Source organism: Bombus vancouverensis, chromosome 7 (assembly GCF_051014615.1).
Source record: "Bombus vancouverensis nearcticus chromosome 7, iyBomVanc1_principal, whole genome shotgun sequence".
NCBI lineage: Eukaryota > Metazoa > Arthropoda > Insecta > Hymenoptera > Apidae > Bombus > Bombus vancouverensis.
Window position 1 is genome coordinate 6,687,360 of NC_134917.1, and position 26,849 is coordinate 6,714,208.

Here is a 26,849-nt window from a genome sequence, read left to right on the forward strand (position 1 = left end):
TATGCCGCAAAATCTCACTTCCAGGTGCATGCATAGAGAAGTTTCGTAAAATGTTGCGTAATCTGCCTATCAATTAATGAATTTCACATTAACTCATATATAAATAGGGGAAGACTTTATACATAATTTAATTTTATTTCATTTGATTTTTTCTAAGAAATCCTCAACTATGCGTCAAAGTTAAACTGTGGCCTGAACCATTAACTACATTATTCCTTTAGCTGTATCCATGTACATACATACATGCGTAGAAAGTTTGTATAGTATGATAATAAAGGTTAGTCATACACATGCACACTTTCCAGCTATGATTACGCGTAGATAGATACAGCACGAAAAGCGTGGAATCTCGTCGTGGTTAACGCTCGCGGCGCATGGTAATCACGAACTCGATTGATTAGCCGACAAAGTCGAGCCGACAAATTAGAGGAATGCCATCTACGTTCCTGCTTGGCTCTCCCTCGGCAAACCACATCTGCATACACGCTTCTGTTCTGTGGACGAAGTGGAAAGATTATCTGATTCGACGTGTATGTACGGTAACTTTTTCGTTCGCAGTAGTCTGTGTCTACAAAAGGGAGGTAATACGTTATACAGCTGATATTTGCGAAATTGTTCATCAATTTCTTCTTTATTGTTTGAATTCTTTTAATGAAATCAACGTATATCTTTTTTTTTTAATGATGTTTATTTAACCCAAGATACAATTTTAAATACATTTTGGTATTCACAATAAACTGTGAATCTTGGTAATGATGTGTTAGGCAAAGGTACCGATACGCGGCGGTACGACGTAGCCATACTATATTATGTGTCGGCGCTTTACATATGAAATCAACGTATACGATACGATCTATGTGACAAATTTTATTATTAAAACATTTTACTTTTCTCTTACTAGCAAGTAAATAACGTAAAATCTGATTAAGGACTAATGTGGCGTTAACATTTCATTTGAAGATTTTGTTCAGTTTATTTGCGTTGTTGAATTTCGTTTCTTAATTTTATAAAGATCAAGTAACAAAATAAAAGAAAGTTACGCAATTGAAACTTTATCCTTCGTATGTATCTTCCGCTTTGTTCATAAATCAATCAAGAAACGGAAGCGTGTTAATCTCCGCGTTTACTTAAACGGAGCACAGCTGGCTCGGTCGGCTAATTAATTTTTTCTCATCGCAAGTTATTATACTGGCAGGGAAGAATATGTACACGGTGTCGTCGGTGTACTTCAAAGCGATCGGCAGTCGCATTCGGATGCAAGGGACAAGTCGAACAGCAGCTCGACGTCCAAAGTCCAAAGAATCACAGAGACGGACTTTGTACGAGATAATCTTCTTCGTCGTCGTCCTCTCGATTTGCTCTTCTTTCTCATTTTAGCTAACAACCACTGAATGTCGATAGACACTTGTGCAGATACGTGATCTTGTACGCTAATTCCATTCTTTGTTAATTTAACGTACTAGTAAAATAGTAAAAGTAATTGTGTCAGGAATAATAAGATCATTGATAAGGTAGTATGTATTTTATATAAAATCTTAAACATTGAAATATTCTTAATATAGAATGTAAATTAAATACATATGTATCTAAATAATGAAAATGAAACAGCATTCTTTCAAACGATAAATTTTACACGATTAAAATTAAAATATCATTTCAAACAATTGTTCCCAGGCACGGTCTTAATAGTGTTTTATGAAAAACAGAAAATACGCACCGACTGTCATATAAAAAGTTATGTAACCCCCATTACGAAAGATATTGATGACTTTAAAACTTGCCAAAAATTTGTTACATATGATAATATCTGCCTCTTCGAAATAACGTTTTATATTTTCAATCGAATTTTCAGAGATCAAATATAACATAGGATAGAAAATAAGAAGGAGAGAGAAAGTGAAGGCCATAGAATGGAGTAAAAATAGTGGGATGAATATCCGGCTGTCCGAAACAAGCCTAAATACGTCTCGAAAATATTCTATGGCGTAACGGGCGAATGGTACAAAGGATTCGGCGGAAACGTCGGGTATACGACTGAATCCTACAAATAATCCCGTCGAAGCGTCGTCACGCTTCGATGGACACATAAATGCCGAGCTCGTTCGTGCATGAGTTTCTTGCGTCTCGAATCGCCCACGCTGATCTCTTTGCCTCTCTGTTATCGCGAGGAAATCAAATTTTGACGAAGTTTTACAGCCAACGAAACGGAGAATCTATGACTTGGTGAAGTGCGTTCATATATTTTTACGATCGCAAATTTTCATCGAAGAAAAATGAATTCGTGAACAAATATGAAAAGTGAATAGTGAGATATTATATCATTGTTGTAAGAAAGAAAAATATGGTACGATATTTAACAATTAGAAGCTTTATCTTGATAAGCAGATTAGAAAATTAGTATTACGCAAAAGAGTTTTCTAAAAAATACAAGGGGATACGTTAAAGTTTAATTGTGTAAAATTAAAAATAGCATTGGAATCAAATGGGATTGGAGATATGTTGTTGACAGTGTTGGTGCGTATGAGGGGTGGCAATGGTTTGTGACACGAAATCGCCTACATTTCACTGGAACGAAAATGCATGCGCATTAGGCGAACCGAGAGAAGGGTGTAGAAATAGCGAATCCATGAAAGTATTAAAATGCAAAAGGCATAAAATATATTTGAAAGTTAAATACGAGTCAAGTGGCGCCCCGATAGGGTGTAACCAGACTCGAGTGGTCGGGGCCCCTTCCATCCCTCTTGTATTCATTGTGTTCGATGGTTTTGGCAACTTCTCTTTGCCTTATGTATTACGTATAGGAATATAAGTAAATAACCTTTGTTTCTTCTTGTAAATATAAGATTAATTGTGAGTATGTACAATAACGTAAATAGCAAAGGGTATTCACGTACAGTAAAGTACTTTTTACGAACTGTTGTTAACGATTTCATAGATCGAATATATGATGCAACAATAAGCATTAATCAGAAAAGAAAAAAATGCAGCTGAGCTGTTATAAACTAAGAATATTGATAAACTTCTATTTCGAACTATGTAGCATTTATTACACTAATTACTAGGTAGTGAACATTTCAACAAGAAAATTCTATTTATCAAAACTTTCTGGCCGTAATTTTCACGATCGCTGACCGCTGACATTTATACCCTCGACATTTTTTTCACTTCTGTCAATCATCGAGCATCGTTTGTGTTTCCTTCTCGAACAGGGCGTACAATGGCCGCGCGATTCCCGAGGATTCCCTGGCTCGTGCACAAGGAGGAGAGAGTTAGAGGGGCAGGGGGCTGCTATTGTTCCGGTGTAGCCTTAATGCGCGCCGTTGTAAACAGCGTTACAATGGAATAACTTCGTTAGCATAATCGCGTCACAGAGTCGCCTGGCGCCCCCTGCCGCTCCCGCTCCACTGCACCCCTTTTGGATTTTACGGGTGGTTTCCCTCCGGACAGCCTTGTGGGCGGACCCGATCCGATCCGCTGCCGCGTTTAACCGTCGCTCCAGTATTATTCATTGTCACGATTGAATCGTTTATCTCGTCGCCTCTCGGCTGACCGCGCGGCGGGATCGCTCTCGACGACATCGTGTACACGGTATCGACATGGATCTCTCGACATGCGACGATTTCATCGCTAAATGGACCTAAACGACCCATCCAAGTTTCAATACCGAACAGATGATTTGCGAAGATTTCGGTCATATAAGATACTTAGAATGATATGGAGGTCGAGTCATTTCTTACATTTCTGATTAACTCCTCGTATTTCCATGGATAAATTATATTAGATTGAGTTATAAGTTTACTCATTCTAGTGTTATTTCATACAATGTCATGAGAACGCTTATTTTATTTAACTATAAAACAAGCAAAGACTTAATTCGCAATGGATTAACGTTTCCCCAGTAATTACGGGAAATCTCTGTCAAACCGCGGCGATATCGAATTAATTCTACGCGCGATCCCGTCGACGTACATGACATTTTTCGCCCTCCAGTCTTCGTTTGCGTTCACAATGGAAATGTTAAGCGAGTCGTGCATTCGCAACGCTCGTCACTCTTGTTCGCCGCTCGACAAAGCGGTTCTCCCGTGTTGTCCGCGGACGTCAATTTAAGCGCAAGAGCGAGGGCGCCGAGAGTTGTTTGACGCGTTCACGATCGCCGCCACCGTTGATGGACGAAAGATCATCGTGAAACGTTCTCTAGGGACCGTCTATCGCTAGCGCAAATCGTCCAACGATAACTATTCCCTGAATTATTGGCGGATGATTTTAATGCGGTTGAAGTTCCACTTGGTGCTAAATTCATTTTGTGCTCTTCGTGATTTTCGTTGTTTTATATTGCAATTGCAGTTGCAGTTGTAGTTCTTTTCATATTCCATCCATTAGGCCCGATTATTAAGCAAGAGTAATCCTTGTTATAAATCTAAAAATGATCTTTTTCCATAACTACGGTAATCGCCTTTATAAATTAGAATTATATGCTACAAAAATAAAATTTTGTTTATAAGAAAATTGTTTGTATAAATTAATTTTGCGGAATTAGTTTACTGTTTCTGGATAACTACTTTTGCGAAGGAATTTCTTTATGAAGATACTGCGGCCCGCATAATTGATGTAGTTATAGTGTCGTAGAATATTATAGTGCTGTAAAAAGTAACATGTGAAGTATTAGTAGTAAGTTTGAAGTTGAAGAAACATTTCAAGAGTATCGTAATCCAAAATTTGTTATGTTGTTTGTTATATGTTCTATATCTCGTTTGAAGTATTTTCAAATTAGCAACTAAAGAATTAAGTCTCTTTTCAATTTAGACAAAAATCATCCGCTAAAAGTTTATCAATAATGAATTCGCTCTAACAGGGATAAGAAAACCTTGCACAAATCTGTGGTTGTTACGCCATTAGGGACTTTCCCTTGGTTGTGCCGTCGTACTGATTTCTGGCTTCTCCCAGCGCGACGAAAAATAATCTCTTTTCTTCTTGTCTCCCCCTTCTGGCCTAGAACGCCCGCTGCGGACGTCAAAATATGACAGCTCTCTCGGGTCACCACTTTCCGCGACAAGAGTTGCGTTCAAGAGGGTTGCGAAGAGCGATCATTAAAATAAAGCGGCACTCGCGACCGCTACGCTCTTAACTGCGTTTCCTCTTCATATATTCCTCCAGAAAAATTGTTGTTCTATTTGTTACATAATAAAACATATTAAATTTATTTTTTTATTTGAATAATATTCAATTTTTATATAAAATATATTTAATACAGAATTTCGTATAAAACGTTTTTTCACATAAACTAGAAAATTTAATAGTATAATTACTTATCGTAAAATTTTATTAGAAATTGTTAGATGTAACTAAAATAATCCAAACATAACAAAATTTTATGTTATACTGTATAGATAAAATTGAGTAAAAATTGAATATTATTTCTGTTATCGTTCAGAAGCAGTTCAATTGAACTTTATGTAGTATAAACAAAATAAAATGTCGTCTATAGATGATTAATGAGTTAATTCGGACAAACTATGTAGTAACACGACTCGCACATTTGTTGCTTAAATAAGCATCGCATTGAGAGCCACTGTGGTACGCGGCTAAGCTGACGGAAACGGTAAATGGTTCGCATCCAACCCCCTCGACGAGACGCTAATTCATATTCATAGGTGTAGCGTTTAGTATTGTGCCGCCGCGATTCTCCGGAGAGTTCGCCCGGAGAAGAACGTCGAGAAGGAGAAACATCAAGTTATATTAACTTGTCGCATCGCCGACGCGCACGGACTCACTGATATCGCGAAATTTCGTCCAGGTTCCTAAGCTCCAATGAATAATAAGAAATATATTTTTATTTACAGATCTTGCCACTTATATGAATAATTAATTAATTGTTGGAGCTTAATAAAGGATGGAAATGTACTCATAAAATGCTTAATTATAAAAATTTCATGTAGATAGAATTATTTATATACATGTACTTTATATAATAAATAAGTAAATTATATAGGTACTTTGTTAATAGAAATAGAACATATTTCATATTTTGCACTTTGTTGTCAAAAAGTGTAAATGTTAAAAACTGCAGAACCGCAAGTTTATTCAAATCCAATACGTAATAATAAATAATAAATAAATAATATAATTAGGATATAATAAAATTGATAAGTTTTTTATAAAACAAGTTTTCTCGTCAAATTTCAGAACTGATTTCAAAATAGATGATAGTTCTGCCATCTGTTGGCGCAGCAGGAAATTAAATTTATTACTAGGATATACATATACACCTCACTCTACAATGTACATATAGTCGATTCATTGATTAAAAAGCATAGTGAATATAATATGATACAGTAGTACTATTTTTATATCCTAATATATGACAAGAACACTGAATAGATGTAGGTTTTCTACGATGTTACAGTAAACCATAAAATCTTATATAAGAAGCATATTTTATTTAATACTTCAAAATATTATCAAAATATTCTGTAAGTTCACTTTTAAATATTTGAAAATAAATCTATATTAAAAAATTATTCACAAGATGCTATTATACATACTATATTCATTTTTGTTTCAAATAACTCATAAGGGCTATATGCCGATGTATTGTACATTACATGTGAAACTACTCATAATTTCTCATACATATAATAATAATACTTTTATAGTGCAGAATGTATAAATACAATTAGAAAACAGAAACGCAATTAAAATGCACTGTTAGTTTTTAGAATTAACATTAAATGTATAAATATCTGCTGCATTTTTAAATCATTATATCGCAAATATATTACCTAAGAATGTATATAGTTTGTTATAGCCCCCCTTCATTTTTTGTTGGTTTTACATTAGGTTTACGAATGTGATGGTAAGTTGGTAAAATTTTTAACAAAAATTCTATTTGACTTATTGGAGGCTGAAATAAATAATAAAATTATAAAACAACAAAATATTACCTATAATGTAACCCCACATTCGATAGAAACTCACATATGGTTTATCGTGCATTTCTCTACGTTGGCATTCGTTACCATAAATTATTGTATTTTCTGGTATTGTGTCTGCTTCTGTGATTGTGCATGACGTTCCTATAATACAACCATTGGTCAGTTCAACCTCACGACCAACATGAGCTACAAATAAAGATAAAATTATAATAAGATGCATCAGAAATAAATAAGTTCTCAATTACAATATAGTAACCTTTGCTTTCTAAAATATTATGATCTCCAACTTTAAATGCTTCACAAGTACAATCAGTTTCAAATACATTATAATTGCCTATTATTTGTACCGGAATTGTTGTTGGTTCGGGAGTATCTGGTGGTAACCTATAATAACATAATTAAATGTTTTAGTCAAATAATAAGTAAGAAAGAGCAAAGAAATGTTTGAAATTAAAATTACCTATTTGTTATGATCGCCATTTCTTCTATAATGTTCCCTTCACCTATTATAATTGGACCAGCTTCTGCGATGATACTTGCTCTTGGATGAATTATAGTTTTTGGTCCAATAGTGATATCCCCTTTTAAAATACTTTCCTCGCATACTAAAGCTCCTACTGCTATTTTTACGCTATAGAAAAATTATGTTTCTGTTTTATATTTTAGTAACTACACACATAACAGACTTAACCTCAAAAAGATAAAGATGAATATGTTAATTTCAATAGATACATTGAATCCTTTTCAAATTTTTTGTGATAAACGAATAATGAGAAGTTAGTAAAATAAAAGTGTCTTAAACTAAATTTATAAATTCTCTCACTTTGTACGACGACTGCCAAATGTATTCATTTTAGCGTCTGTCACTCTATCACCATACTCTTAACACGCCCTCCTTGGTGATTTCGAAGAATTAGTCGCCGCGGATTTCTTGAAGCAGCTTCAACTCACAATAAATTCATATTAACATTAAGAAATATTTATGTGATGTACAAAATATTTAATTCACCTTTCTTCTTCCTTATGAAATATACAGAAAATTTATTAATAATATCGATGATCTTATTTTTATTAAATCTGGTATTAGAACATTGAAAATATTTTGTAGAATAATAGAACAGGTTCGAAAAGGATTCCACATAGTTGTAGAATAATTAAATTGTTATTTAAATGTTATAAATATATGTAGTTACAAGTGTTATTTATGTAAAATAACACATTTTGAATGCTTTTCTAGGTTTTAATTTTTACATACATACTAATTAAAAATTCAGCTAAGAAATGAAACTAATAAATAGGTTGTAAAACCTACAAAAATTAAAATCTACAAAACTGAAGATGTAATAAAATATGAAAAATTATCATAGTACCTATATGATCCATATACATATTTTATTCCATCATCCTTTCATTTTATAATTTATGTTGTAAATGAAAAAAAAACAATAATGTGTACTGGAGTAATGGAGAGAAAGCAGAATCCGTAGGAAGATAGAGCGTAATTGGGAACAAGACTACCTTGAAAGAAACCGTGAGAGGAAGTGTTAAAAGGATTAAGAAAGTTAAGGAGGTGGGGATTAAGGTGAAAAAGGTGAATTGATAGCGCGTGAGTCGCACCACCCTAAAGAACATAACTCTTTCACTCGTTTTTTCTTTTTTTTTTAATCGATATTTAATATAACTCTATATTATCCGTCAACTTTTATTTATATATATATTATATATATATTTTTATATATTATATATTATAAAATTTAACTCCAAATTGCGATAATAACGTCTAATTGCAACGTGCGTGCGCGTGTACGTGTTGCGCCTTTGTGTGTGTGTGTTTTGCATTAATTTTTTTCTTTAATTCTTCTTTTCTCTCTCGCTCTCGTTCTCTCTCTCTCTCTCTCTCTCTCTCGCTCGCTTTCTCACTTTCTCTCCTCCATTCGTTTTGTTTTTGTGATCTTTTTGTTTTATTATTTTGTTTCTTAAATCGTACTTCGGTTATTTCCGATGTCTAAGTAATGTAACTGTTTTGTGTACATGTATTTACGCCTGTGTATGCATGTATGTAGGTTCGTATGTGTGTGTGTTTGTTTGTTTGTTTCATGTTATGCAGTACCTGTGTGTTTTGTACGCTGTGTATATATGGGTGGGTTTGGTGGTCGTGGGTGAACGATTACAGGTGGTAATGTATCTTGCACTCGCGCGTACGTGACTGTGTACGTGTTTTTCTTTATCTACAGTTAAACGAATTCTACGCACTTACTCGTTAATCGGCAGAATAATATGCATTTCTTAATTTCGCTACAAGTATATTTAAACCGTCCGAAAACGTGTCAGTCGGCGCACCGTGACGGATTCGCCATCGCTATCGTCGAGCCTTCTTCCTTTTCAATTTGTTTTGTATCTTGTTCTTCCTCTTTCTTTCATTCTTGCCTTTTTCTATTTTTCTCCTTAACACCCTATAACTTACTTCATTCTCTCGTCCTTCCTCTCCTTATCTTTTCTCACCTTTGTTTTTCTTCCCTCTTTCTTCACAATTCGCTATAACTCTCGCGTCTCCGACGTCTCAATAAGCGATGTCTCGTCTGAGAATACCACGTTTCCCTCTTGCACTTTCAAACAATCGTCGCTACGTTTCCTTTTACTTTATTATTTCGTTATTTCGTTACACCTCCTTTTTTGTCTGCACTCGACACGTCGCTCAACTCGGTCGAAGTATACGAAATGATGATTAAAAACCGAATAATCCCTTAAGCAGCGCGTCCTTTCGACAATATAATTAAATAGTGAACGCTGTGAACAATTGAAACGTTAATGTAACATGACGTGAGTTGTCCATTTTTTTTTTCTTTTCTTTTCTTTCTTTTTCTTTTTTTATCTTCGCGAATACAAAAAATGCGCTCGATTATTTCGTTCGACGAACGATGATTCGGGCAGTCAGAGCCGCCACTTGAGGGATTAAGCGTCACGCTAAATTACAATAAATTGAAGGGGATTTTGTTACGAGACGCGGACGATACTTTACGGTGAAGAAAACTTATCTATAAACTCTGTTTAAATCTATCAACTACGGTCACGCTACGCGGTCTGCTAAGCTGCGCTAAAAATGTGGGACACTTTATAACTGTAAAGTATCGACGCTCCCGATGCACTACGAAACTCCAACTTAGCGGCTTAAAAACTTGGCTAATTCGACGTTCTCGAGAGCTGGCGTTTGGAATACGCGCAGAAGAAATAATATAGTTGAATAACGGACAGTCAGTCATCGTCAGTTGTCTTTATCTGACATCACGACGAACGCGAAGTTTGAAAGATATTTATCAACGATGTTTAAAAAACAGTCAGATATGTAAATATTCATATTGCGAAGAATTTAGCGAGGAATTTATTCATCTTTCGATCGAATCAGACTTTAAAATTTTCAACTAACGAAATATCCTATTATTCATTATATATTATTCAGTGATTTCGAGTGTTTAATTCTAATAAAAATTCGCGGCTTTTATTTAGAGATTAAGAAGATCAAGACTACAATTTATTCAACTACACAATATCCTCTGCTCAATCGACGACAGACACAATCTGGCGGATTGGAGATGGATCGAATCACGAAGAACGTCGCAACCGCAACTAACTCACGGGGTACACGATCTTGGAGCATAGCTTTTTTTTTTTTAACGGAGCTAGAATTTTTTCGAGCCATAAATAGAAAGTCGAAAATACAGGACCGACATCATTCTCGATTTGAAAAAATCATCGAGTCACCCGATTGTTGTCGCGTTTTCCTTAAAGCGTCTAACGATATTCGCCAACAATAACATCTCATCGACGACCCAACCGTTCCCTTTCTGCGATAGAAACGGCCGGCTCTATATTTAATAATACCTAACTAACGCGCTAATGTGTGTGTCTTTAACCGGAATCGTTGATCGCGTACAAAAAACGGATTTAACAGCGAAGTGAAACGTGCGGCCGCAACAAACGACGTCTCTCGAAAAAGAAAAAACCTATTGGTCGTTGATCGTCATCACATTGATACTGAATCCACGAAGTGTCTCTTCACGATCCATTTACAGTCCATGCGTCGAGCACCGAGCTAACGCGATTTCCGTAATATTTCTCGTTGAGAAGTCCGTGTTTCGCTGATAATTCATATTCGTTTGTTTCTTATTTTTAGTCAAAGCAACGAAAGGAATGGAGATTCATGTACGATCCTATTTTTATCACCGTTTCTATTATTTTCTCTTCTTTTTCTTTTTTTAGAAGATTTAGAAAAACGTTTATTTAACATAAAAATTGACCGGGGGGTTCTATTTGGTGTTTTTAAATGGTGAAGCAGATTTATTTGTTTACACCGTTGTTTCGTGTTACTCATGAAATTTGTAATTTCTATTTCTGGAAGTTCTATTAAACTTACATACGTGATTATTGTACTGAAGATATCATTACATTGTTAGCATTTAGTACCAAATACCTAAAGTAGTCTTTGTCTAACTAGAAATATTTTGAGAAAGAAAGTAGAGTACACGGCACAACAAGCGCAAACAATTTCGAATGGAATTACGCAAATGGCTTGTAATAACCGAATACAACAAAATGTATTATATATACTAAATTTCGTATAATCAGTTGCATAACATTAGTATCCAATTATTAACGAAACTATAATGTGTAACTGATTTTTTTTTTCATTTCAAATTAAATAGTATAATATTCAAATTCATAGAAATTTAAAGTTCACTAAACAAATCATTTTTATCAAATTTTCTTCAAATATCGAATTTGTTCAGGAGGTTGTTTTAATATTTAAAATTATCGCTCTGAAAATGATCCTATGATTACAACACGATTCAAAGAATGCAAAAAGCAGTTGTTCGTTCGGACCTCACGGAAATCGAATTGGCGCGGGCTCGTTCGTGACACGATAGGTGACCAGCCAGTATCCTCTGGCCGACGAAAGCGAGGAATGCCGGTAACGGTGCGTAAAAACGCTTCGAGAGGCTTCACCGCGGCGATGGATTATTATTTAGTTAAGAAGTACGTGTTTACGTATAAAGAGATGCGTCATACAGTGCCGTACAGTACCAAAATGTTTATAATGCGCACATAATGTTACCTCGATTAATCTCTATCTACGCGCTCGCGCAGGCATCGTGTATGTAAAAGTGTTCCATTTTAGTCGTATTCTTTTTAGTCTCGCTGCAGGTGTGTGTATATCGTGTGTATGTATCCGTGTGCCTGTGTTTCTCGTACTTTTTTTTTCATTTTTATATCCACGTGTTGCGTCCGTGAGCCGGCCAGGCCGGTCCAGGGACAAAAGTTCCATTCTTTTCTTTATTTTATCTTTATATATATATATATATGTATATATCGTATATACATATATACATGTATACATATATATACATATATGTCTCTCTAGCACTCCTCTTTTTATATTTTCATTCTCGCGTTTCACCTCTTTTTTTCTTTTTCTTAAATCTTCTCTTTAAGCACAGGGACCGTTGAATCTTGATCGTGCCGCCGGAATGTGCTCATTTTTCACCCTTTTTAATATGTATATATATTTATGGTATATATATGCGTGTGTGTTTATACATATATAGAGTCTAAAGTAGCTCAGAGGGAACTATGCGATCCACTAACGCGGGAGTTGAACAGCGTGGCCAGTTAGACATCGCGTCGACGTTTTCCCTTATTTCATTTTTCGTTCATACATTCCATTTCCTTCGTTCGTTTCATCTATTTTGTTTTATATAGCGTTGACATCTCCTCGTAACATCGATGCGATCTCCAGCTGAACACAACGCCGATACCCTTCGTCGACGCTATTTCGTTCGGGTAATTCTTTGCTTTTGCACCGTTTGCGTTTATTTAAATGTATTCAGTTTCTATGTCGCGAGCGACGACCCGACCAACATTCTTTAGTACACGCCAGTCCCCCGTAATATAGATATATGTATATATTGTTATATATGTCGTCCGTGGACCGTCCTGGCGGGGCCCTTAATTAACCACTTTTTTTACTTTATTTTAATTAATACAATATATATACTTCTTTATGTATGTATCATCATAACAACCGATATTTCTCAGTTCTCTCTCTCATTAATTCTATTATCACGCAGCTATCTTTCTCACACGCTTCTTTCTCTCGTCCTCTGTTACTGCAATTCTTAATTTTCTTTTTAAATTCCTTGTCGTCTCCGGCTCTCTTTCTCTTTCATTCGCTCCATTCGCACGTATTTTTCGTCTCGCTCTCTCCCACACGCACGTAATCGTAACACACTCTTCCTGTCACAAACTCGCACGCTTCGTACACTTTCTCTCGCTATATATAATATATTTTATATCTGTGTGTATATATATATATGTATGTATATATATATACTTCTATATATCTTTCATATATACTTTATGTTGCTTTTTATGTATACTTTATATATAACAATGTTATGTTTATTTAAGGCCCAATACGTTCATTACGAAGGAAATAATCTGCAACAGAAAGGAGACGAATATACTGTTAAACGCTTGTACCTTTTTGCTCCCTGTCGTAAGCACCGCGAGTATAGAACTATTCAGTCGATAAAGACGGGTCCAAGTGTTTCTTTTTTTTATTTCATGAATGCATGTGTGTGTGTGTGTTTTCTTGTCCTTTCTCCCTTTTCGTGGCGCCAGCTTCCGATGCGGCGACTCCTACCTATCGAGGCTAAAAGAACGCAAGTAGATGCGTCCCGCCATGGTCAGACCGAGCGGGACGAACCTTACCTCCGCTCGACTTTTTACAAGATATTTTTTATGGCTTTGAATGATTAATATTCTCTATCCAAATTGAATTAGTTATTTCAAGTCATTGGAGTTTCTCCTCTTTTAAGGACAGAAAACATACATCTGGAAGAAATTTTGAAATAAAGTGTAATTTGTGAAAACAAATGATCTATTCATTTTGGACGAAGAATTTTAACAATTGAATTTCTTTTCCTAACATTTTTATCGCAGTGTCTAATTCCATTCGCAAGAATTACATAATTGATTAAAATTTAAAAAGTACAATACTAATACAATAATATAGTATTATTAATTAATTAATTTCGTTTAAAATTTATTTCTTCTTTTCGTAAAAATTATTGAAATCTGTTCTGAATGTTGTTTTTTTGCTGTCATCTATTCGTTCTGATTGCCTCGACACGCCCGTTTCCCTACGCTTTCCATTCACGCTGTTCCTCCTACGATCCTGAGTTCGTTTTTGCATGCCATCGTGTCCCGACTCAATGCTCCCTAGGAAGGATCACTGTAGATCAGAAACAAGTAACTTTCGACTCGCGCGCTGAGAAAGCTCGAATTCCGTGATTGATTTGGCGATCGCTAGAAGCCTACCGGGTTTTCAGAAACCCTTTGCAAACACCGGAAGAAACAAATTAAAAGACACGGCAGATCATTTCGATCATCTCACGCGATTAATTTATACAATATGTACAAACGCAGAGGACGCAATGTTAGCGTCGTGGTTATCGTTATACGCATCATATTCGTATCGATTTTAGAATGAATCTACGATGAAGAGTAATTAAATTAGTCCTGAACGCGAACGAAACGCGTGACGAAAACGATTCTTATATTTATATCATAATTACAAACTTTCATAGGTTAGAAAAAGCACATCACGTAACGATTAAGTCGCTTATAATACTTTATTATTTCTTACAAAATCGTCCCAGGATGAGACATTTAAACGTGTATAATTCAAAATTCGTTTGCTTTACACAATAATCTGTCGATTTATATAATAACAGCTAAAAAAAAAAATAAAGAAAAAAGTAACGTTTAACGCTCCATGTGAGCACGTGACAAGCTGAGAATAAGTTAGTTAGCGTCGCGGGTTATAACTTCGAGAGGAACCCAGAACGCGTGCTCAAAGAGACGCGTAAAAAAACCCGGTAGACTCTGTACGTCCGTGTTGTCGTTTTACCTGGTCGAACGCTCGGTTTTCGTCGCGAACCCTGTATTTTTCTTTCAGAAACACCAAGGTAACTTTCACTTAACAAATACGATTAATTAATGTTTGCGGAGGAGATAAAAAAAGGAGAAACATCGAAACAGATAAAAGGAAAAAAGAAAAGAAGAAGAGGGCTTAGCGCGAATTATTCTACGGCAGTTTATACACGTCGAAAAAGGAAGAAACAAAACGAGAGCTTTTAAAAAACGAAACGAGGGGAAGATGATAAAAATAAAATAAAAAGAAATGTTAATAAAAATAATAATAATAATAATGGTAGTAATAGTAACAGTAACAGTAATAATAATAGTTATAATTATAATATAATAATAATAATCGTAAACGATACTACGCAGTTTCTGACCAAAAAAATACAAGTTACGTGTCCGTTTTCTTTTCTCCCTCTTTCTTTCCTTCTCCTTATTTATAACGACGAATAAAAGTATAGAAATTTAACGAAGAAACTTACAATGACCGCAAGCTAACCGCAGTTACTTGTTTCCCGCTCGAAATCGCCGACTTTTTAAAGCCAGGCCACGCTTTGCATGTAAAATTCAAGATCCGAAGCATAACGAGCTGTAAACGAAGTTGGTTGTTTGGGCAATCGTGAAATCGGGTTGCGCAGGTCTTACAGATAAGATTAAAGATATTCTATTATCTCGGTTACGAAATGGTCATGCTCTATCATCGTTATACATTTTCGTCAATAGGAACGAGACCAAAAAGGAGAATTTATGTACAAAACTGTATGTGGCCTAACAACCACTTGTTCGACTTCGAATCGCAATTCGCTCGTGTCTACGACTCGATTCGAGGATCTTAACTTTCATTGGTTGAATCGGAGGGCTTGAAAGAAGATCGTGCAAGTCACGGGCGAAAATAAATCTTTTTATAACATAAATCCTTTTGTACTTAAGCACACAACGATGTCTCTGGTCGCTTGATTAAATTACAAAGGCTCTGCACGAGCGGGAATTAAATATAATGAACTTTTTCATAAATTAAATCTATCTATATAACACTATCCGTTTCCTTATTTATTTAAGCATTCTCATTTAAAGCTATGAAAGCAAACGCGAGTACATAGTATGATTAAAAAAAGAAGGAAGAAAAAAAAAGAAACAGAAGAAGAAAAGATAACTATTTTCTTCGTAATATCCAGTAGACTCGAATCATATGCGAAAACTTGTGTCCTGCTTTTGAACGAACGACTTGTAAGAATTAAAGTACGTATCAAGTATGGAAAAGAAGAACGACAATTGACGGTATCTCATTACTCGCACTAAGTTCTTTTAACCCTTCGACTCTTCGCGTGAGCGCACGGCCTCCAAAAAGAATGCGCCTCCGGGCGGTTATCAGAGCGACACTTCCTAGGTAGCTTCAATGCCCAACCTCGCAGTAACGTCGTCGTTGATACGCGGTTGCCCGCTTCATCGTGTCCTCCCCAAAAATGTTATTCGTTTCTTTTTCTCTGTGTTCATTCATTTCCGGACGGTGAAACTCACCTTGACAGAGCAAGGCCCGGCGCTACTCGCGTACCGCTTTGTTCGTCAACGTCGGGACGCCCTGCGCCGCGTCGATCGTTCAGCTGTCGACGCTGAAAAGCTCTTTGTGAAGGGCCGGGAACTCGAGATGCGGCTGCGACCGTTTGAATTTAGCCAGAGCGTCCATGTGCAACAGAGAAATCTCCCGGAGCTGTGGGATTTTCGCGAGGATCGCGTCGCACACCGTCACGTCGCCCTTTATGGGCGACACGTGGTTACGATCCAGTTCCGACCTGAGCGCCCTGATCACCGCCTGTGACAGTCTCGTAATTTCCGCGAGCCCTTTCAGTCCCGGCCGATCTGAAATTATTTTTGGACCTGTTTATTTCTGGCCATTCCGACCCTCGCCTCCGCGGGGATGTTTAGCGGGATTCAATTCCTTTCGTGGAGGTTGTCGGCTGTTGAGAAGGAGTAGCATGCAGGAACGGTTATTGGGAAGACGGAAGGGAGAGAGGAACGAGATACTTCCGTCGAACGAGTATTTATAAGCGGCGATTAATTTTGTGGAGGAGCGTCGTGACGAAATGGGACGAATCAAGCGGCCTGGGGATAATTGGGGGGTCGAGTTCCTGGATAATTTTGGAGAATGAATCAGGGACAAAGGGACGAGAGGAACTTGATATCGTGGCATTTATAGTGCCATGTATGTGTTTTAAATAGGTAGCAACTTTTTTAATCGCTTCAATTAATGGCATTATTTTTAGTTTGTATCTTTCTTAAGTCGAATTTAGATTTTACTGTAGAACTCTGACGCTAACTAGTTAAGAGAATTTTAATACCATCCACTCTGTAGTTACTGAATCGATTACCGTCAAAAGTACTTGGCTAGGAAGCTAATCCTTTTGACTCCAAGAAGCAAAAGATATCAAAGGTTATAATTGCATTTATTCTGCTTAATGAGGCGCTATTGCTGTTCTTCGTGTTTTTTCTTTCATGTAAAATAATTCTATGATATATTGCACTGATAGATGAATACGTAACTATAACAATACCTTTAATTAGTAACGAGTGATAATATTTTTTTAGCGTTATGTGATTGAAAGGAGAAGAAATGCATTCTAAAGTAATAATATAGGGTTGAGAACTTCACTAACCGGGACTAAGAAGAACCGCTGCACTGTAAAGCGCCAGCTCTGTTTCCGTAAGCTTCAATTCGGCAATACTCCTGGCTAACTCAAACACGCAAGAAACAAGTTTCATTTCCGCCGTGTCCGTCGTGTAAAACGCATCCTGTGGTAACATGGTGTCACCGTAGAGGACACAGTTCTGCTGGAGATCGAGGTACCTGCTCATACGTAGCACAGCCAACTCGAAGGAACCTGGAAACGTCATGAGCAGTAGTTAATTAATTGAGAAAATTAACATACATAGATGTATTCAACTAAACGTATATAAGACAATGTTTATAAAATATTTTGATAACAGTATTTAATTAAATTTTTTTATTAGAATAATGACAAATATTTTTTTATAATATATATACAGCTTACAAGTAGTTAATGAGTATTTTACAAGTATTTAATAATAACTCTTTACAAAATTTACTTTTATGTCAAAATATAAATTTTACGGTTAATTATAAGCTTTTAAATAATTGATTATTCAATAATTTAAATTTATTATGCGTTGAGTTAACAGTTAATCTTTAAATAGTGTTTATCTTTAACAAGGTAATCTTTCAATAAGATAAATTTTACTTCATAGAGTCTTAACTTTCTTATTAAAAATGTATAAGGTTAATATTGCCACAGTTAGCATCTATTGAATTTCACTACCTCTTCTCCGATGTTCCTCGATATATTCAAGTTTTATTTATCTAGTACTATTCTATTTATAGTAATTTAAGCAACCTTAAAAATTGAAACTTTAGTTAGCACTAGTGAATGATTGCGCGCGTGGGATTAGACTTTTATCTTACACGCCCGTTACGGTTTTTCTTTCTTCCAAGATAAGGCGTGGGACTACGCCAGTATTTATTTAACTCGAGCAATATTTACATCGTTCTATATACCATTTTATGATTCACAATCGAATAAAATCCGCCGCAATTTATTACTGTAACTTTAAACTGCTACTTTCTATTTCTCTACTCCAATAAAGCCTGATTATGAATATAAATTCAAATTACTCACCAGCTTTTAGTAGAACAATCTGGTCGTCCTGCGAGAGCTTCATGAATCCAGGAACCATCTTGGCGAACTCGATGATCTGCTGGATAACGGTGGTTAGTTTTTGGGCACACTCAAGCCAAAGCTGCTCGTGCGCCATGTTCTTGTAGTAGATCAATCTGGAGAGATCGTGCGGCTTCCGGAAAGACTCCTGGATCTGTTCCGTCGACAGCAGACACGTTCTTGCGTGTGCATCCGCTATCGTTTTTGAGAGCAACTCGCTGATCTGTGCCGGATCTACGAAAGTCCATCAGGATGTCGGGTTGAAATCTCACTCTTCAACGATTATATTAATAAAAATATCAAGAAAATAAATATTTAACAGTTACATTCTACTTATTAAAACGACTATACGTTAAGAGATATTACATAGAGAGAAAAATTGTAAATTTTTCAACACGTGTTGCACGAATCATTAACAAATATAACACAGAGAGAAATATTGTAAATTTTTGAATACGTATAGCATGAATCAAATATGTATATGTATAAGCGATAGATGGTTAAAAAAGAAAAACACTGCGGTTAGTCTTTGCTATATATGCATTTGTTGCTATCTTTCACATGTTAGAATGCAACGATTCGATATGGGAGAGCACGTTTTCCAGGTTAAGTTCACGTAAGCCAATATGGACCAGCGAAATCTATGGTCGAGTTCGTTGTAGATCTCCATAATTACAGTACTTTCAAACTACATTATCGCTACAGTTACCAGAGCCGTTTCACTTCAGTTTTCAAGACAGAGAACTTTAAACGACCTCTCCTTTGCTTCGAAGAATCGCCACGGTGAAATTCAAACCCTTTCATTCAATTCCTCCCCTCAACAATTTAAATTACCTACTCTCAGCCACTCAACTCTTACACTGTTGTCTATAACTTTGGGAACACTAATCAAATACATCTTACTACTTCTTCGAGTAAGTTTCCAATGTAACTTGTAGATTAAATAGGATAAATATTTGACGTACTAGAGTTGTTAAAAAAATCAAATTTACTATTACAGCTATTAAACAACTAAACGATCAATGTATTTGCTTTCGATATAGCTGAAAAAACACCAGGAAAGGTAACGCGTTTCTATTACTAATAATTAATACAGAGAAATTTTTTCATAATTTTCAATACATTTCAATAGTTCAAAAATAAGTCCCGAGTAATTTATACAACGGAATAATATATTTGTATATACAAGTACCGCTCTTAAAAATATATTATATAAATACCATATGTGAAGCTTATTACACAGCTATAAAAATTAAATTCCACATAAATCTATGCTTAATTCCTAACAGTACCCATTTACATTTTCCATACTGAAATTCACTCCGCTATATAAACTCATCCTCTCCGTATATTCATCAATTTTCTCGCCTCAAACCTACACCCTCTTCTCTAAACACAGAAAAGCGTACTCTCCCGTCGGCGACAACAAGAAAAAGAAACACGAGAACTACCGATCGATTTAATTGACGACGCAAAACAGAAAAAAGAGAATACAAGAATGAAAACGTGAAATAGAAAGAAAAATAAAACGCGAACGAAAGAAAAAGCGCGACGCATGCCCATGCAAAGGGACACAAACGTAACCTCACATCTCGCATGGGACATACTGGGCAGACTCGGCACTTCGTCGTCCTCGGATGGATTGCTGACCCTCTGTTGCTGACTGCTCAGAAAGGTCGTCGAGTCGACCATCGTGTACGAGCCGTGGCCCAAGCTGGCCAGTTCGACGGTGGTCTCTTGCTTCACAGCAACGATCCCACCCCCGCTTAGGGAACCGGCACCACCACCGCCACCGGCAGCCGCACCACCGCCGGTGCCAGAACCGCTCCCTCCACCACCCGAGCCACCACCACCGGATCCACCACCGTTACCACCGCCACCACCGCCTCCACCGCCTCCGCCGCCGCTACTACCTCCACCACTACCCCCCGTGCTGCTTCCGGTCGTCGAGGCAGACAGCGACTTCCCTAGTACGCGAAAAGTCAAAGTTCATTCGGTCTCTGTACCTCGCTTGCTTATTTCTTTCTCCCTACTACTACTTCTCTTTCTCCTTTATTTCTCTCTTTCCGTCTGTTACTCTTATTTCTCCTGTTACGTTCTATTCTTTTTCTTTGCGACTCTTTCCTTCTCTTTTTTTTTTTCTTGCTTTTCCCCCAACGACAAGAGAAATTACGCTACTCAAGGGTTAAGTATAACAAGTCCTCGAGTTTTGAATCGAATAGAAATTGAGATGAGGTTTGTTGGCTTGTCGAGATGAGACGAGATTCGGTAGAGGATGTCTAGGATGGAACGGACGGCGAAGACCTTTCAAGGATGGAATTCGGTTGCGATCGATCCTGCTTTTTTTTGGATGGTAGGTAAGGAATTTGGAGATTGTCGCTTCCTGACTATGTGTTAGTGAATGTATCTATAGTAGAACCTCGCTTATCAGAACATCAATTGGGAGATTGTAAGGGTGGTACCTTGTAAAATTAGAAAAAATATATACAAGAGTAAGAAATGAATAAGAAGGTTTGGTTCTATTTAATTATTCATTTTATTCAGAGAAATTATATTATTCAAATAGCGTGTGTTATTATTAGTTCGAATAATCAGGATTGGGAAAGTTAACAGTGAAATATAAAAGAATTTGTTATTAACACTAGATTTACTAATCTTTAATATATGCCTAAACATGTAATACACGTTACAAAAATAAATAGATATACAACAGTTACAAAAAGTATTTGCACGCTATTATATATAATTGTTATAGCATATTAATTAATTAAGTCAAAATATATGAAATTTCGTATCACAAAGTAGTACTTTTATACGACTAAAAAAGGATACTATGAAAATAATATGTATATAGAACCTTATAAAAAGAGCGCTTTGTTAAAAGAAAACGTAAGTGGGCAAATGCTTTTTATAGCCACTGTATGTAATCATGTTTCCGTCTCAATAGAAGTAAACGTTAATATCATCAAAAACTCATTTTGGCTGGCTCGATAATTCCAGTGGAATTACCAATTAAAGGGGATATTATATTGTACAAAATGACGAGGTACATGCGTTTATGAGAATAACTTTTTAAACATTTACAAAGATGTTACATTTTGTTGCAACATCATCGCGCTTTTCAAACGGCAAATCAATCGTATCTTTATGACCATAGCGTTACTTCGTAGCCACCAATATCAATATTATTCACCGAATGCATCGTGCAGTCAACTGGCAGTGATAAACACAGTAATTGTATCAGCCGCGTGCTACTGAAAGAGACCAGTACTACTTGGCGTTGCTTGTTCATCGATTGACATCTTGTTACCTCTCTTTCGTTAACAATAAACTTCAATGGAACTATAAACTCCCGGCTTGGCTCGGATTCAGCTATATCTGCTACTCGGCCAGATTCACGTTGCATTCGATCAAAATTGAAAATATACATCGCGAGAGATTCGTAGACTGCTGTACATTATATCGTAATTCTGGGAATAAATTATCGCAATGTTTAAGCAACTTTATAAATCTTTCCTCTAAATATGTAAAACTAGTGGGTTGTTTTTCGTGAATTTGAGGACTTGGAATGGAAGAAGGCGTTATTCATATTTAAAGGTCAACTATTAAATTTTTATATTTAATAAACTAGACTGGTTGAAAAATCTTGTTATCCTGAATAAATTTGACCGGTTTTTTGAACAGTTTTAAAAATAAAATTGTATCGAATCGTAAACAATAAACGGCGTTTCGTTTCGCTGTACGAAAGTAACCAAAAGCAGAGGGGAACTTCTATTGAAACGAACAGATTGAAAGCAAGCAGAAAGCAGGACTTCGACCAATGATAATATAAGAAATTCAAACATCAAGTGTTGTAACTTTGTTTCTGACCAATTATCAATAGAGTGTAAACTTTTTCGCAAATAATATGTAAAAAATACAAAATCTATAAAGTAAAGTATATTTCTTTTTAAATTATCTTTATAAAAATATGAATTTGCATAAATATCCGCTATTTAATCATTAATCACAGGATGATCTTTACTTCGATAAATATTTGGTCGCCCAGAAAGTTCGTCCCGATTTACATTTCGACTCGATATACATTTATTATATTATATAGGTGCTATTTTATTCCACAACCTTTCTGCATCTTTCACGCAACTTGAATAATCCATCTTTCCAGAAGCTCTCACATTTTTTGGCGAAAAACTTTTCAATACGATCTTTCAGGTCGATCAAATTCCTTAAAAATCGAAACGAACTTTCCGGGCAATCCAATATAAGCATTTCACATCTCTCAGTAGTTTTAAACACAAGATATAACACTAGACATCTCAATTTCTTATATAATATTAAACTTGGATTTACATTAACTTACAATTTCACCCTTTCAAAAAGTACACTATTAAATAAACCTTCATACGTTAAACCAAGCTTTTTTCACTGTTTATCGAGAGATAATGAAAAAGAGACAGATTAGAAGCGACCCCAACGTTTGTTTTCGCTTTTTTTTTTCGAAAAAAGGATGGACTAGATTGAAAGGATTTTAGAGGAGAGTACTCACCGGTGGTGACCACGCTGGGAAGTACCCCAGTCGCGGTGACAGCGGAGGGCGTATCAGGGGCGACAGTGTCCGCGACCTGCGTCTGCGTCGGTCGTGGATCGTAGGTCGTCGTGCTGTCGACGTAGTCGGCGCTAAGCTCGTAGTTCGTCATCGCTTGATGATTGTAATAACCCGACCCACCCGTGCCGGGGCCGGGAGAAGCGTATTCACTACCGCCATACGTGTACCTGCGACAGCAAATCGAAACGAGGATGAGAACGTGCACTTCCTCTCTGATCAAAAGCTTCGAGATTGATATGCTGAAGTGTCGTTTCGTTGTAGACCTTTATGCGGAATAAAATTCCGATACTATACATTTTTATTTTCACATTTACTTTCAATTCATTTCATGATTTTTAAGGAGAATAAATGTAATGTATTATTTCTGTTTTATATCTTTAAAAAAAAAAAAAAAGAGAAATGAGACAGATATGCGTGCATGATGAAAAAATCTTAATATATAGTATTTATTTGAGCCTAGAATATTACTAGTATAATAAGCATACTGTATAACCTCGTTGAAAGATACGAGGACGCTTGCTCAGTTGTAATGTACATTTCGATAAATTATGAAACTATTAACAAGTCTGATGTATTTTGTTTTTGTTAACATTAGAGTGCATATGTAATAAATAATTCACTAGATATCGTGTGTAGAATGCGAAATAATAATTCTATCATTAAAATTAATAAATGTTCTCATGCTTTTGAATAAGTCTATATATTTGACGATTAAATTACGATTATGTTGTGTCCATGATACGCGTATAAAATTAAGACTGATTGGTATTGACTAATGTGCTTGGATTGCATAAAAAGGAGTCCCGGTGTTAGGTAATCATGTGTATGTTTTGCGATGTAATTATGTTATTGTATGTTTATGGAATCTATCATTGCACATATCTATGTATTACGCTAATTGTTGAAAGATAATTGTTCAATTAGCGGTATATATCTTTTGTTTAATTGAATACACTGAACGATATATCTGATTTGGAAACGCAGCTGATGTTTTGAATTTACCTATCTTATCTGCTTTTTTTATACTGACATGACAGGAAAGAAAAATTTACACCAACAATACAAAACAGAACTTCTTTCAGACTGCAGCATTATTAGAAGCTGTGAAGTTGAAGTTACGTCTGATTAGTTTAGTTATGTTATGTCTGATGTCACTTATTATTAGTCACATAAATAGATCAATCGTATCATATTTTTCGCTTTAAGTTTTGCGTTTTCTTTTTGTCATCTAAATATCTCACAGTTTAATTAGAAGTTCAATATTATCTTAGTATGACTAATGTATCAAATGAAGCTTGAATCAACAATGTACGTGAAATGTAATGTTTTCAGAGAAATACGAGTATAATATCCATAAAATTCTAATTAATTTCCTTGTAGACTATATTACAGCTCTTGTACACCTATAACATTGCTATTATTAATTTCGTTAGGTAATTCAGAATAATCAGTATTTTCATTAACCTTCTGAAGCTTCCAATATATACCATATAATATGCAAATACATTATAAGACTCAATCAATAAAATGACAAGATGAATTTACATTTATTTCTTACAATCATTAATGATATTTCACGATCATTTACATCTGACGTGAAATTACTTTAGACTAACTTACCCGCCATTGAAAGGGTGATGCTGATCCGAACTGCTTGGGGTCTGATGTTCAAACACACTGCTATCGGGCGCTGTCTCAGAGGCCGCTCTCATTTGTGCCTTGTGGAACCTAACTTCGTCCTCGACCTTCTCTCTTTGCTTCTTCGACATGCGCCCGAATTTAACGGCTGCAACATGAATCATATCACTTCGTTGCAGTATCTTTCGACGTTTACCGCAAAATCTAAATTTAAACTTGTCCTCTATCAAATTCATATAACAACTAGTTAGCAAGAGAATCACTTAAATTTTTAATGTGTTTTATTCTTAATTAAATAGTCGATGTCCTCAATTAACTACCAGAAATCAAGAGGCGCAGAGAAGAAATGATACAAGTGATGATATCCTTAGTTTGGAAAACTGGCTAAACTTAAATTTCAATGCCCTACGATTAAAGTTTTCTGTACGAGAGCAAATTAAGATTTCCAACAATTTTTTTAATAAATGTGGAATTTAGAAAGCATTTAACCGTCATATTTTAGGTAGATTGTGTAGTACATAAAATTGTAAAAATATAGATACATAAGTAATATTCAAGTATAATGTTATAAAGAAAAATAAATAAGCAAAAATGCCCTTCAAACATTACGGCTCATTATTAAATTCATAAATATTTGGAAAATATCAACAGTCCCTTGATAACTACAAAGCTTATCTTATATTTAAAAAAAACGCGCTTCTATCACTATTCCACCGATCCTAATTCCAGGCTGTAACTTCTTTCCCTCATTACAAATCTGTAATCAGTAATTTCTCTTCAACAACGTCATATCAAAGCTAAACATATATTACATCAACGAAAATTACCAATTTTTGATCGATGATCTTCTTCTTAAGTATTGTATGTATTTCGATCGCTGTATACATATGTATCTCATGGTGTGACTCGATCATTGTACACGGGTTAATTGACTAGTCTCGATTCGATCAAACTTCGGAAGAAACGTCTTTAATAAAGATCAAAGATCGACGAAGCACATATGTACATGTATATAATCCTGTTTATAAAGTGGTCGCTGAACAACGCTACAAAGAAACGTTCTGATTCGAAGAACGCGGAAGTTCTTTGCATCTCTCGGACTTCTTCGTCGTTATCGCCGGCTCAGATGCACCCACCCATCCCAGTGACGTCACTGCACCACGAACACTATGACAGAAGAGCGCGCGCGATACGCTACGTCACGTGAAGCGTTCAACAACCGCTAGAACCTGAATCGTTCGTCTTCCTTTTTCTTCCGTGTTCTCCAGTTTCTCAAGTTCATTCGCGAGTTCAGACGAGACGCGCCTCTTTTCAAACGAGCTATTGTTGCGGCGGCTTCTGATTGCTTCGAAAATTGATCTTCCTTCCGGCGAAATTTGAATCCGTGTGATTTAGGGCTTCGATTCGCACGAAACGAGACTAGGAGAGCCGAGAAATACGATTGGTAACGAAGTTTTGAATCTTGTTTATTTCGACATAAATTGATAAGATTGGTATAATTGATTAGAGGAAGTTACTTGCGATGAAGTTACTTTCGTTGGTAAAATTGATCTCTACCAGACTGTATGATTTAGTTTTTGATTCGAATAAAATAGGACGAGTAAAGTCGGAAAGAACGTTTGATACTAATTATGTTTATTCGGAGCTTAATTTATAAGATTAATTATTTCAAAGGAATTGCTTGTAAAATTATTTTCGTTGTTAAAATTGATCTTCCTTCAGAACAAATTTTTGTCTATGTGACCTTAGCTTCGATTTGTATGAAATAAGACAAGTAAGATCATAGATAAACGTTACAAAATCGCCAATTATGTTTATTCAAAATTAAATTTAATTTCATGATCTTGATTCTTTGTTCACTCAGCAAAGATAGTTGCATAAATTTGCATAAAATTTTGTATAAAATAACTTGCATAAAAATTTTAAGGGATCGAGAGCTATAATTGACCTGATATATGACATTTT

General features: G+C 35.7%; 2 protein-coding genes across 12 annotated transcripts in view; both read right to left on the minus strand.

Annotated features, from left to right (window-relative positions):
• Positions 1 to 683: 683 nt before the first annotated feature.
• On the minus strand, positions 684 to 7,858 carry DCTN6-p27 (dynactin subunit 6). 4 transcript variants are annotated; one of them, XR_013058768.1, is made up of 7 exons: positions 7,756 to 7,858; positions 7,393 to 7,563; positions 7,189 to 7,316; positions 6,976 to 7,118; positions 6,780 to 6,901; positions 4,560 to 5,167; positions 686 to 4,475 (listed from the first exon to the last, which is right to left on the minus strand). XR_013058768.1 is itself a non-coding variant. In XM_076619883.1 (6 exons), the coding sequence occupies exons 1-5, from the start codon at positions 7,782 to 7,784 to the stop codon at positions 6,800 to 6,802; spliced, it is 573 nt and encodes a 190-aa protein (XP_076475998.1). In that variant the 5' UTR covers positions 7,785 to 7,858; the 3' UTR covers positions 686 to 5,167; positions 6,780 to 6,799. The 4 variants fall into 4 exon arrangements, 3 of the variants coding, with proteins under 3 accessions (XP_076475999.1, XP_076475998.1, XP_033203104.1); XM_076619883.1 differs by having other exon boundaries at positions 686 to 5,167; XM_076619884.1 differs by lacking the exon at positions 6,780 to 6,901 and having other exon boundaries at positions 684 to 5,167; positions 6,942 to 7,118.
• Positions 7,859 to 8,820: 962 nt separating this feature from the next.
• Positions 8,821 to 26,849, minus strand: part of LOC117164253 (Hormone receptor 3) — a 117,745-nt gene continuing 99,716 nt past the window's right edge. For 5 of the 8 annotated variants that reach the window (XM_076619766.1, XM_076619769.1, XM_076619772.1 and 2 more), the window contains 6 exons: positions 24,867 to 25,032; positions 23,187 to 23,413; positions 20,230 to 20,607; positions 18,602 to 18,874; positions 17,564 to 17,788; positions 8,821 to 16,769 (listed from right to left, as the gene is read on the minus strand). In XM_076619766.1, the coding sequence (XP_076475881.1) occupies positions 16,510 to 16,769; positions 17,564 to 17,788; positions 18,602 to 18,874; positions 20,230 to 20,607; positions 23,187 to 23,413; positions 24,867 to 25,032 (1,529 nt within the window). In that variant the 3' untranslated portion in view covers positions 8,821 to 16,509. The remainder of the gene's footprint in view (positions 16,770 to 17,563; positions 17,789 to 18,601; positions 18,875 to 20,229; positions 20,608 to 23,186; positions 23,414 to 24,866; positions 25,033 to 26,849) is intronic. The other 3 variants (XR_013058760.1, XM_076619767.1, XM_076619771.1) reach the window with 3 other exon arrangements.